This window comes from Oncorhynchus kisutch, unplaced genomic scaffold, assembly GCF_002021735.2.
Source record: "Oncorhynchus kisutch isolate 150728-3 unplaced genomic scaffold, Okis_V2 Okis01b-Okis20b_hom, whole genome shotgun sequence".
Lineage (NCBI taxonomy): Eukaryota > Metazoa > Chordata > Actinopteri > Salmoniformes > Salmonidae > Oncorhynchus > Oncorhynchus kisutch.
The window spans coordinates 13,172,095-13,185,839 of NW_022261978.1; the positions used below are offsets into that span (position 1 = coordinate 13,172,095).

The 13,745-nt window shown below is 46.4% G+C and overlaps 1 protein-coding gene across 1 annotated transcript in view; it reads left to right on the forward strand.

The window, feature by feature from the left end:
- LOC116358849 (general transcription factor 3C polypeptide 1-like) overlaps nucleotides 1–13,745 on the forward strand; it is an 83,834-nt gene that overhangs the window by 3,166 nt on the left and 66,923 nt on the right. Inside the window, 10 exon segments of the mRNA XM_031811092.1 lie at nucleotides 1,027–1,203; nucleotides 2,357–2,500; nucleotides 4,600–4,696; nucleotides 5,472–5,595; nucleotides 7,492–7,671; nucleotides 7,799–7,914; nucleotides 8,927–9,356; nucleotides 12,666–12,832; nucleotides 13,016–13,107; nucleotides 13,605–13,745. The exon segment at nucleotides 13,605–13,745 is cut by the window's right edge and continues 13 nt beyond it. Of these exon segments, the coding sequence (XP_031666952.1) occupies nucleotides 1,027–1,203; nucleotides 2,357–2,500; nucleotides 4,600–4,696; nucleotides 5,472–5,595; nucleotides 7,492–7,671; nucleotides 7,799–7,914; nucleotides 8,927–9,356; nucleotides 12,666–12,832; nucleotides 13,016–13,107; nucleotides 13,605–13,745 (1,668 nt within the window).

Below are 13,745 nucleotides of genomic sequence, written 5' to 3' on the forward strand. Positions count from 1 at the left end.
ATACACTGCCATCAGACACACATCACTGCACCACATATCACACTTTCACAAAATGCATGAAGACATGGCTAAAGGTCAATCAGATTTGTGAACATGGTCCCTAGCTGTGTGTTGCCACTCCATGTTGTCTGTTGTCTGTAGCTTGTGAGGTGTGGAAACACTTTGTTGCTTTTATGAATTTTGTCTTGCTGCTTTTTGTTTTATGCTGCTCTGTCTGTATGCTATGTCTTGCTTTTTCTATGTTGCTATTGTCTATATTGTAATTGTTTTTAATAACCTGCCCAGGGACTGCGGTTGAAAATTAGCCGGTTGGCTAAAACCGGCACTTTTACTGAAATGTTGATTAATGTGCACTGTCCCTGTAAAAATAAAAATAAACTCAAACGGTGGTGTTGTAAACGGTGGTGCACGTTGGTGTTGTAAACGGTGGTGTTGTAAACGGTGGTGCACGTTGGTGTTGTAAACGGTGGTGTTGTAAACGGTGGTGCACGTTGGTGTTGTAAACGGTGGTGTTGTAAACGGTGGTGCACGTTGGTGTTGTAAACGGTGGTGTTGTAAACGGTGGTGCACGTTCGTTTAGGTTTCAGCGTCAGAAATAGAAATGACTTCTATTTTAGCGCTTGGCCACACAGACGCTGGTTGGTGCGCGGGCAGTGCGGGTGCAATAATTGAATAACGTGTTTAAATGTATTTTGCGACGTGAGCTGTGTGGTCAGCATGTTACATCAAGGGGTTTTAGGGCCAAGGGGGAGGGATATGGGACCGGCTGTTAACATTACATTAGCTGGCCCGACTACAGAAAGTCATAGACCCAACTGATAACCTCTCCTCCAGGTAGAATCAATCCACAACTTGTCATCAACCAGTCAGGTAGATACTCAGAATGGTCCTAAAACAACCCCTAACCCATGATGACCTCTCCTCCTCCAGGTAGAATCAATCCACAACTTGTCATCAACTAGTCAGGTAGATACTCAGAATGGTCCTAAAACAACCCTTAACCCATGATGACCTCTCCTCCTCCAGGTGGGGGAGGAAGCTGGTAATGGTGGCCTCCCAGAGGTTAAGGTTCAGGGTGTTAATAGGTGACGGAGGAGACCCGGACTTGAAGCTGACTGACCACTCATACTGTATCCTGGAGAGGGTGGGGAGGGCCCGCTGGCAGGGAGAGCTACAGAGAGACCTGCACTGCTGCTCATTCAAGTAGGATCACACATCTCTACCTCTTTAGCTACTCCTGCTCATTCAAGTAGGATGACACATCTCTACCTCTTTAGCTACTCCTGCTCATTCAAGTAGGATAACACATCTCTACCTCTTTAGCTACTGAGAGACCTGCACTCCTGCTCATTCAAGTAGGATAACACATCTCTACCTCTTTAGCTACTGAGAGACCTGCACTCCTGCTGATTTAAGTAGGATAACACATCTCTACCTCTTTAGCTACTCCTGCTCATTCAAGTAGGATAACACATCTCTACCTCTTTAGCTACTGAGAGACCTGCACTCCTGCTGATTTAAGTAGGATAACACATCTCTACCTCTTTAGCTACTCCTGCTCATTCAAGTAGAATAACACATCTCTACCTCTTTAGCTACTGAGAGACCTGCACTCCTGCTCATTCAAGTAGGATAACACATCTCTACCTCTTTAGCTACTGAGAGACCTGTACTCCTACTCATTCAAGTAGGATAACACATCTCTACCTCTTTAGCTACTGAGAGACCTGCACTCCTGCTCATTCAAGTAGGATAACACATCTCTACCTCTTTAGCTACTGAGAGACCTGTACTCCTACTCATTCAAGTAGGATAACACATCTCTACCTCTTTAGCTACTGAGAGACCTGCACTCCTGCTCATTCAGTAGGATAACACATCTCTACCTCTTTAGCTACTCCTGCTCATTCAAGTAGGATAACACATCTCTACCTCTTTAGCTACTGAGAGACCTGTACTCCTACTAATTCAAGTAGGATAACACATCTCTACCTCTTTAGCTACAGAGAGACCTCCAGTCCTGCTCATTCAAGTAGGATAACACATCTCTACCTCTTTAGCTACTGATAGACCTGCACTCCTGCTGATTCAAGTAGAAAACACATCTCTACCTCTTTAGCTACTCCTGCTCATTCAAGTAGGATAACACATCTCTACCTCTTTAGCTACTGAGAGACCTGCACTCCTACTCATTCAAGTAGCTGGCTTGACAGGAAAACCACAGTGATCTCCTCTACCTCTTTAGTGTTTATTGTACCAGCATGCTCTCTGTCACTTTCTCATCTCTGCAAAGTTGCTGGAATACCACTTATTGTCTGGTCACACTATGTAATAAGCTGTGTTGTGATTGGTGCAGGACGGACGCGAGGAAGATGCACTACTTGAGGAAGTCTCTGACACAGAATGATCTGATCACCATGCAGTCTCATGTCCTCAGACTGGCCAGCGGAGCACAGCAACACTCCATACTGCTCCTGCTCAAACGCTTCCATGTAGACCGGTCAGTACACACTCTCTAACCTGATTCAGTTCTAAACCTGATTCACTCTCTAACCTGTTTCAGTTCTAAACCTGATTCACTCTCTAACCTGATTCAGTTCTAAACCTGATTTACTCTCTAACCTGATTCAGTTCTAAACCTGATTTACTCTCTAACCTGATTCAGTTCTAAACCTGATTTACTCTCTAACCTGATTCAGTTCTAAACCTGATTCAGTTCTAAACCTGATTCAATTCTAAACCTGATTCACTCTCTAACCTGATTCAGTTCTAAACATGATTCATGTTCATCAGAGTGAGGTTTGAAACGCTATCAGCACACACCCAGCTAACTAGCTAGCCATTTCACATCGGTTACACCAGCCTAATCTCGGGAGTTGATAGGCTTGAAGTCATAAACAGCTCAATACTTGAAGCACAGCGAAGAGCTGCTGGCAAAACGCACGAAAGTGCTGTTTGAATGAATGCTTACGAGCCTGCTGGTGCCTACCATCGCTCAGTCAGACTGCTCTATCAAATCATACACTTAGTTATAACATAATAACACACAGAAATACGAGCCTTTAGGTCATTAATATGGTCGAATCCGGAAACTATCATTTCGAAAACAAAACGTTTATTATTTCAGTGAAATACGGAACCGTTCTGTATTTTATCTAACGGGTGGCATCCATAAGCCTAAATATTCCTGTTACATTGCACAACCTTCAATGTTATGTCATAATTACCTAAAATGCGGGCAAATTAGTTCGCAACGAGCCAGGCGGCCCAAACTGCTGCATATACCCTGACTCTGTTGCAAGAGAAGTGACACATTTTCCCTAGTTAAAAGAAATTCATGTTCGCAGGTATATGCAGGTTTAAAAATATATACTTGTGTATTGATTTTAAGAAAGGCTTTGATGTTTATGGTTAGGTACACGTTGGAGCAACGCCAGTCTTTTTTCGCGAATGCGCACCGCATTGATTATATGCAAAGCAGAACATGCTAGATAAACTAGTAATATCATCAACCATGTGTAGTTAACTAGTGATTATGATTGATTGTTTTTATAAGATTAGTTTAATGCTAGCAACTTACCTTTGCTTCTTACTGCATTCGCGTAACAGGCAGTCTCCTCGTGGAGTGCAATGTAATCAGGTGGTTAGAGCGTTGGACAAGTTAACTGTAAGGTTGCAAGATTGAATCCCCTGAGCTGACAAGGTAAAAATCTGTCGTTCTGCCCATGAACAAGGCAGTTAACCCACTGTTCCTAGGCTGTCATTGAAAATACGAATTTGTTCTTTAACTGACTTGCCTAGTTAAATAAAGGTGTAAAAAAAAAAATTGGGGGGCCCAAATCGGTGTCCAAAAATACAGATTGTTATGAAAACTTGAAATCGGCCCTAATTAATCTGCCATTCCGATTAATCGGTCGCCCTCTAGTATTTACCATGGTGCTTGTTCTTCACTGGTTGCCCTTTTCTTGTGGCAACAGGTCACACATCTTGCTGCTGTGATGCTGCTGTGATGCACACTGGAATTTCACCCAGTAGATATGGGAGTTTATCAAAATTGGGTTTGTTTTCGAATTCTTTGTGGGTCTGTGTAATCTGAGGGAAATATGTGTCTATAATATGGTCATACATTGGGCAGGAGGTTAGGAAGTGCAGCTCAGTTTCCACCTCATTTTGTGGGCAGTGAGCACATAGCCTGTCTTCTCTTGAGAGCCATGTCTGCCTACGGCAGCCTTTCTCAATAGCAAGGCTATGCTCACTGAGTCTGTACATAGTCAAAGCTTTCCTTAAGTTTGGGTCAGTCACAGTGGTCAGGTATTCTGCCGCTGTGTACTCTCTGTTTAGGGTCAGTCACAGTGGTCAGGTATTCTGCCACTGTGTACTCTCTGTTTAGGGTCAGTCACAGTGGTCAGGTATTCTGCCACTGTGTACTCTCTGTTTAGGGTCAGTCACAGTGGTCAGGTATTCTGCCACTGTGTACTCTGTTTAGGGCCAAATAGCATTCTAGTGTGCTCAGTTTTTTTGTTTAATTCTTTCCAATGTGTCAAGTAATTTTTTTGTTTAGTTTTCTCATGATTTGTTTGGGTCTCTCTCTCTCTCCAGGCGTAGTAAGTATGATATTCTGATGGAGTTGACCTCTAACCTCCTGTCAGAGGCGCCCAACCACACAGCCTCCATGATCACACTACGAGACCAACTGGTGAGACCTCCGTGTTCCAGTCAACATTGCATCGTTGAGCGGACCTTGTATGCATGTGTACCAGGACATGCAGTGTGTGGTTAGAGAGTGTGTATCAGCAGTGTGTGGTTAGTGAGTGTGTGTACCAGGACATTCAGTGTGTGGTTAGAGAGTGTGTATCAGAGTGTGTATCAGGACATGCAGTGTGTGGTTAGAGTGTGTATCAGCAGTGTGAGGTTAGAGAGTGTGTATCAGGACAGTGTGTGGTTAGAGAGTGTGTACCAGGACATGCAGTGTGTGGTTAGAGTGTGTATCAGCAGTGTGAGGTTAGAGAGTGTGTATCAGCAGTGTGTGTATCAGCAGTGTGTCGTTAGAGAGTGTGTATCAGCAGTGTGTGTATCAGCAGTGTGTCGTTAGAGAGTGTGTATCAGGACAGTGTGAGGTTAGAGTGTGTGTATCAGGACAGTGTGTATCAGGACAGTGTGTGGTTAGAGAGTGTGTATCAGCAGTGTGTGGTTAGAGAGTGTGTATCAGCAGTGTGTGGTTAGAGAGTGTGTATCAGCAGTGTGTGGTTAGAGAGTGTGTATCAGCAGTGTGTGGTTAGAGAGTGTGTATCAGCAGTGTGTGGTTAGAGAGTGTATCAGCAGTGTGAGGTTAGAGAGTGTGTATCAGGACAGTGTGTATCAGGACAGTGTGTATCAGGACAGTGTGTATCAGCAGTGTGTGGTTAGAGAGTGTGTATCAGCAGTGTGTGGTTAGAGAGTGTGTATCAGGACAGTGTGTTGTCTCTCTACAGAGTATCAGTGAGAGGACCTTCAAGCGTATGTATCAGTACATGCAAGCAGCCAAACTGGTCCAAGTGGTCATTAAACCAGTTGAACACCTCAACCCTACAGTAGGCCCCTGTGATACCAGGAGAGGTATGTACCCTACCTCACTACCTCAACCCTACAGTAGGCCCCTGTGATACCAGGAGGGGTATGTACCCTACACACTACCTCAACCCTACAGTAGGCCCCTGTGATACCAGGAGAGGTGTGTACCCTACCTCACTACCTCAACCCTACAGTATGCCCCTGTGATACTAGGAGAGGTATGTACCCTACCTCTCTACCTCAACCATACAGTAGGTCCCTGTGATACCAGGAGAGGTATGTACCCTACCTCACTACCTCAACCCTACAGTAGGCCCCTGTGATACCAGGAGAGGTATGTACCCTCCCTCACTACCTCAACCCTACAGTAGGCCCCTGTGATACCAGGAGAGGTATGTACCCTACACACTACCTCACCACCTCAACCCTACAGTAGGCCCCTGTGATACCAGGAGAGGTATGTACCCTACACACTACCTCAACCCTACAGTAGGCCCCTGTGATACCAGGAGAGGTATGTACCCTACACACTACCTCACTACCTCAACCCTACAGTAGGCCCCTGTGATACCAGGAGAGGTATGTACCCTACCTCACTACCTCACTACCTCAACCCTACAGTAGTCCCCTGTGATACCAGGAGAGGTATGTACCCTACACACTACCTCAACCCTACAGTAGGCCCCTGTGATACCAGGAGAGGTATGTTCCCTACACACTACCTCAACCCTACAGAAGGCCCCTGTGATACCAAGAGAGGTATGTACCCTACACACTACCTCAACCCTACAGTAGGCCCCCACAATACCTACACACTAGCCTGACGGCTGTTTCTCCTCGACACTAGTCTGACGGCTGGTTCTCCTAGACGCTAGTCTGACGGCTGGTTCTCCTAGATGCTAGTCTGACGGCTGGTTCTCCTAGACGCTAGTCTGACGGCTGGTTCTCCTAGACGCTAGCCTGACGGCTGGTTCTCCTAGACGCTAGCCTGACGGCTGGTTCTCCTAGACGCTAGCCTGACGGCTGGTTCTCCTAGACGCTAGCCTGACGGCTGGTTCTCCTAGACGCTAGTCTGACGGCTGGTTCTCCTAGACGCTAGCCTGACGGCTGGTTCTCCTAGACGCTAGCCTGACGGCTGGTTCTCCTAGACGCTAGCCTGACGGCTGGTTCTCCTAGACGCTAGCCTGACGGCTGGTTCTCCTAGACGCTAGCCTGACGTCTGGTTCTCCTAGACGCTAGTCTGACGGCTGGTTCTCCTAGACGCTAGCCTGACGGCTGGTTCTCCTAGACGCTAGCCTGACGGCTGGTTCTCCTAGACGCTAGTCTGACGGCTGGTTCTCCTAGACGCTAGCCTGACGGCTGGTTCTCCTAGACGCTAGCCTGACGGCTGGTTCTCCTAGACGCTAGCCTGACGGCTGGTTCTCCTAGACGCTAGCCTGACGGCTGGTTCTCCTAGACGCTAGTCTGACGGCTGGTTCTCCTAGACGCTAGTCTGACGGCTGGTTCTCCTAGACGCTAGTCTGACGGCTGGTTCTCCTAGACGCTAGTCTGACGGCTGGTTCTCCTAGACGCTAGTCTGACGGCTGGTTCTCCTAGACGCTAGTCTGACGGCTGGTTCTCCTAGACGCTAGTCTGACGGCTGGTTCTCCTAGACGCTAGTCTGACGGCTGGTTCTCCTAGACGCTAGTCTGACGGCTGGTTCTCCTAGACGCTAGTCTGACGGCTGGTTCTCCTAGACGCTAGTCTGACGGCTGGTTCTCCTAGACGCTAGTCTGACGGCTGGTTCTCCTAGACGCTAGTCTGACGGCTGGTTCTCCTCGACACGATGCCCTTTGTTATGTATGATTCCCTGTTTCCTTCCTCACTAACTCCTCCTTCCTTACTCTCCTTGTCCTCACTGAGGCCACCTTGTTCCCTAACCCCTTGTCTCCTCTCCTCTAGGCACAAAGGTGGTGGCTCGCTGTCTGAAGCTAATCAAACCCTACGTGAGGAAGGAGGTGGTCGAGGCTGAGGATGACGATGATAACGATGATGATGATGGGGGAGGAGCAAATAGGAAGACCGTCCCCACAGAGGGGCGGATCATGGAGAGAGACTTCCTCTCACAGGCCTATGGGATCAGTACGTTCTGGTTTGCTCTTTTCTTATTGGCCAAAATATTGGTGTAGAAATAGATACAAGACAGGAAACGGTTCCATTTCTGATTGGTCGAATGTCTTACTCTCTGCTTTGTGATTGGCTGATCTAGTCGTGTCCTGCGGGACCAAGGGCATCTCTCAGAGTGCGTTGCGTGCGAGGATGTGCATCGGCAAGCTGGAGTCTCGTATGATCTGCCGACTGCTGGAGAGGACAGACATGATCAAGGTAAAAGTGTGTGTGTGTGTGTGTGTGTGTGTGTGTGTGTGTGTGTGTGTGTATACACATCACATAAATAGATACACGGATATGTCATCTACTGTGATGTCACCGTTGTTTTGTCATAGATCATCATTGATCTGTCATTTCTCTGTCTGTCATGTCGAATCTGATTGAACTGTCTGTCTGTCATTGAGCTGTGTCTGTCTGTCATTGAGCTGTGTCTGTCTGTCATTGAACTGTGTCTGTCATTGAGCTGTGTCTGTCTGTCATTGAACTGTCTGTTGTCATTGAACTGTGTCTGTCTGTCATGTTGAAGCTGATTGAACTGTGTCTGTCTGTCATTGAACTCTGTCTGTCTGTCTGTCTCATGTTGAAGCTGATTGAGCTGTGTCTGTCTGTCTGTCATTGAGCTGTGTATGTCTGTCTGTCATTGAGCTGTCTGTCTGTCATTGAACTGTGTCTGTCTGTCATTGAACTGTGTCTGTCTGTCATTGAACTGTGTCTGTCTGTCTGTCATGTTGAAGCTGATTGAGCTGTGTCTGTCTGTCTGTCATTGAGCTGTGTATGTCTGTCTGTCATTGAACTGTGTCTGTTTGTCATTGAACTGTGTCTGTTTGTCATTGAACTGTGTCTGTCTGTCATTGAACTGTGTCTGTCTGTCATTGAACTGTGTCTGTTTGTCATTGAACTGTGTCTGTCTGTCATTGAACTGTGTCTGTCTGTCTGTCATGTTGAAGCTGATTGAGCTGTGTCTGTCTGTCTGTCATTGAGCTGTGTCTGTCTGTCATTGAACTGTGTCTGTCTGTCTGTCATTGAACTCTGTCTGTCTGTCTGTCATTGAACTGTCTGTCTGTCTGTCATTGAACTCTGTCTGTCTGTCTGTCTGTCATTGAACTGTCTGTCTGTCTGTTATTGAACTGCGTCTGTTTGTCATGTAAATGTCATTTTTCCCATGTTTTATATAAAATAAAATGAAATAGACAATTGTGTGTGTCCTTGTGTCCGTCCGTCACCTCAGGGTTTCATGGAAGACGAGGGTCGTCAGAGGACCACTAAGTACCTCGGCCATCTGCACGTCGGTGAGTCTGATCTGCTTCGACATCTCGTGAAAGAGCAGGAGCGATCAGACCGGCTTCGCACTGTAGGGGGAGGAGGGGAAGGAGAGGGGGCCCCCCAAACCCCAGCACAGGCCACCCTAAAAACACCAGCTACCACAAAGACTCGGCCTACCCCAAAAACAACATCGCTTCTGGAACCTCTGGGAAACACTGAGGGAGAGGAGGAGAGAGAGAGGGATGAGGAAGACGAAGACTGGGAAGTCGAGAAGAAAGGGAAGAAGAAGGGAGCGAAGAAGAAAAATGCAAAAAAAAAGAAAGTGGGCAAGATGTCTCTCCTGAAGCAGTCCAAACTCCACTTCCTGGTTGCTCATCACTCTGCACCCATCACGAGTAAGTACCCAACACCTTAAATACCGACCTAACTCTACTTCCTGGTAGCTCATCACTCTTCACCCATCACGAGTAAGTACCCAACACCTTAAATACCGACCTAACTCTACTTCCTGGTTGCTCATCACTCTGCACCCATCACGAGTAAGTACCCAACACCTTAAATACCAACCTAACTCTACTTCCTGGTAGCTCATCACTCTGCACCCATCACGAGTAAGTACCCAACACCTTAAATACTGACCTAACTCCACTTCCTGGTAGCTCATCACTCTGCACCCACCCTAACACCCAATTCCCTACCCCTTAGCATCCTGTAGGGGTTCAATCTAACTAATGCTCACTTAAGATGTCATCTCCGTTTACAGAGCATTCGGAAAGTACTCTGTTTACAGTGCATTCGGAAAGTACTCTGTTTACAGTGCATTCGGAAAGTACTCTGTTTACAGTGCATTCGGAAAGTACTCTGTTTACAGTGCATTCGGAAAGTACTCTGTTTACAGTGCATTCGGAAAGTACTCTGTTTACAGTGCATTCGGAAAGTACTCTGTTTACAGTGCATTCGGAAAGTACTCTGTTTACAGTGCATTCGGAAAGTACTCTGTTTACAGTGCATTCGGAAAGTATTCAGACCCCTTCACTTTTTCCGCATTTGACAGCCTTATTCTAAAATAATAATAAATAAATAAAAATCCCTCATCAGTCTCCACACAACACGACATAATTACAAAGCAAAAACAGGTTATTTAGACATTTCTGCAAAAGTATTTTTTTAAATTTACTTAAGAATTCAGACCCTTTACTCAGTACTTTGGCAGCATTTACAGCCTCTAGTCTTCTTGGGTAGGACGCTACAAGCTTGTCACACCTGTATTTTGGGGAGTTTCTCCCATTCTTCTCTGTAGATAGTCTCAAGCTCTGTCAGGTTAGATGGAGAGCGTTGCTGCACAGCTATTTTCAGGTCTCTCCAGAGATGTTCGATCTGGGTTCAAGTCCGGGCTCTGGCTGGGCCACTCAAGGACATTCAGAGACTTGTCCCGAAGGCACTCGTGTTGTCTTGGCTGTGTGCTTAGGGTCCTTGTCCTGTTGGAAGGTGAACCTTCGCCCCAGTTTGAGGTCCTGAGATCTCTGGAGCAGGTTTTCATCAAGGATCTCTCTGTACTTTACTCTGTTCATCTTTCCCTCGATCCTGACTAGTCTCCCAGTCCCTGTCACTGAAAAACATCCCCACAGCATGATGCTGCCACCACCATGCTTCACTGTAGGGATTGTGCCAGGTTTCCTTCAGATGTGACACTTGGCATTCAGGCCAAATAGTTCAGTCTAGTTCAGTTCGGTTTCATCAGCCCAGAGAATCGTGTTTTTCATGGGAGTCTTCTGAGAGTCTTTACCTTTTGGTAAACACCAAGCGGGCTGCTGTGAGCCTTTTACTGAGGAGTGGCTTCCGTCTGGCCACTCTACCATTAAGGCCTGATTGGTGGAGTGCTGCAGAGATGGTTGTCCTTCTGGAAGGTTCTCCCATCTCCACAGAGGAACTCTGGACGCCCAGTCAATGACCGTCAGGTTCTTGGTTACCTCCCCAACCAAGACCCTTCTCTACCGATTGCTCAGTTTGGCCGTGTGGCCAGTTCCAGGACGTTTTTACATTGCTAAAAACCTGTTTTCGCTTTGTCATTATGGGGTATTGTGATGTCATTATGGGGTATCGTGATGTCATTATGGGTTATCGTGATGTCATTATGGGTTATTGTGATGTCATTATGGGTTATCGTGATGTCATTATGGGGGTAGATTGAAGATAGTAGATTGAAAACAATGTTATCCATTTTAGAATGAGGCTGTAACGAAATGTGGAAAAAGTGAAGGAGTCTGAATACTGAATACTGAATACTGAATACTCCGAAAGCACTGAACCTGTTCAGAACATAGAGATGGAAAGGTTTGTTGGAGAACAGATATGATTGGCTGTCAGGTAGAATAGAGATGGAAAGGTTTGTTGGAGAACAGATATGATTGGCTGTCAGGTAGAATAGAGATGGAAAGGTTTGTTGGAGAACAGATATGATTGGCTGTCAGGTAGAATAGAGATGGAAAGGTTTGTTGGAGAACAGATATATATGATTGGCTGTCAGGTAGAATAGAGATGGAAAGGTTTGTTGGAGAACAGATATGATTGGCTGTCAGGTAGAATAGAGATGGAAAGGTTTGTTGGAGAACAGATATGATTTACTGTCAGGTAGAATAGAGATGGAAAGGTTTGTTGGAGAACAGATATGATTGGCTGTCAGGTAGAATAGAGATGGAAAGGTTTGTTGGAGAACAGATAGGATTGGCTGTCAGGTAGAATAGAGATGGAAAGGTTTGTTGGAGAACAGATATGATTGGCTGTCAGGTAGAATAGAGATGGAAAGGTTTGTTGGAGAACAGATATGATTGGCTGTCAGGTAGAATAGAGATGGAAAGGTTTGTTGGAGAACAGATATGATTGGCTGTCAGGTAGAATAGAGATGGAAAGGTTTGTTGGAGAACAGATATGATTGGCTGTCAGGTAGAATAGAGATGGAAAGGTTTGTTGGAGAACAGATATGATTGGCTGTCAGGTAGAATAGAGATGGAAAGGTTTGTTGGAGAACAGATATGATTGGCTGTCAGGTAGAATAGAGATGGAAAGGTTTGTTGGAGAACAGATATGATTGGCTGTCAGGTAGAATAGAGATGGAAAGGTTTGTTGGAGAACAGATATGATTGGCTGTCAGGTAGAATAGAGATGGAAAGGTTTGTTGGAGAACAGATATGATTGGCTGTCAGGTAGAATAGAGATGGAAAGGTTTGTTGGAGAACAGATATGATTGGCTGTCAGGTAGAATAGAGATGGAAAGGTTTGTTGGAGAACAGATATGATTGGCTGTCAGGTAGAATAGGGACACTGTTCAGACGTTGAGATGGAAAGGTTTGTTGGAGAACAGATATGATTGGCTGTCAGGTAGAATAGAGATGGAAAGGTTTGTTGGAGAACAGATATGATTGGCTGTCAGGTAGAATAGAGATGGAAAGGTTTTTTGGAGAACATACATGATTGGCTGTCAGGTAGAATAGAGATGGAAAGGTTTGTTGGAGAACAGATATGATTGGCTGTCAGGTAGAATAGGGACACTGTTCAGAACGTTGGGATGGAAAGGTTTGTTGGAGAACAGATATGATTGGCTGTCAGGTAGAGGACTTGTATCAGATCTATTTCTATCTGTGATGTTTCACGCCCCTAAATATGCCCCTGCTTTCACTTGCCTCCTACCACGCCCCCTACCAAAGGTGAAGCCAATCAGGAGCCAGAGCTGGAATCTTGGCTCAGCCCAGTTGAGGAGGAGGAGTCAAAATTCGGTCCTGACGTTTCATTGGACCAGACGGGGAGTATGTTCGCAGGCAACAGCCAAGCGGAGGACAGCGTCACGGTCATCGAGGACATCCCCAGTCAGAAGGTGAGGCTGTGTGTCTCTCAAACATTATGATGTAGAGATGTCTTTAAATCTAGTGCATGAATTCCCTGTCTGAATCCCTGTTCCCCCCCCCCATGAATTCCCTGTCTGAATCCCTGTCCCCCCCCCCCCCCATGAATTCCCTGTCTGAATCCCTGTTCCCCCCCCCCGTCTCTGTTGGGTCAGGAGCACCACCGCCAGACGTACCGCCTGCTGAAGAGGAAGAACGTGATTGTGGAAGCTGTTCAGAGCCTCAAGATCATAGAGGGCCTCTTCACGTCAGTCACACCACTTCCTGTCTCACTGGGATTTGTTGTTAAAAAAAAAAATCTAAAAAATCTCAATCTGATTATATTGTTCTTCTCATCTCTCTCTCTCTCTCTCTCTGTCTCTCTGTCCCTCTCTCTCTGTCTCTCTGTCCCTCTCTCTCTGTCTCTCTCTGTCTCTCTCTCTCTGTCCCTCTCTCTGTCCCTCTCTCTGTCCCTCTCTCTGTCTCTCTCCTCTGTCCCTCTCTCTGTCCCTCTCTCTGTCTCTCTCTCTCTGTCTCTCTGTCCCTCTCTCTGTCTCTCTGTCTCTCTCTGTCTCTCTCTGTCTCTCTCTCTCTCTCTCTCTCTCTCTCTCTCTCTCTCGTCTCTCTCTCTCTCTCTCTCTCTCTCTCTCTCTCTCGTCTCTCCCTCTCCCCCCTCCTCCCTCTCTTCCTCCTCCTCCCTCTCTTCCTCTCTGTCCCCCTCTCTCTCCCTCCCTCTCCTCCCTCTCGTCCTCTCTGTCCCTCTAGAATCCAGAGGTTGGTTCAGGATGAGGAGAAGCTAGATGGTGTGAACACTAAGTGTTGTAAGAAGTCTATCCTGCGTCTCATCAGATCTCTGTCTAAAGAGGGAATGCTCAAACTGTTCAGAACCACTGTTATACAGGACGG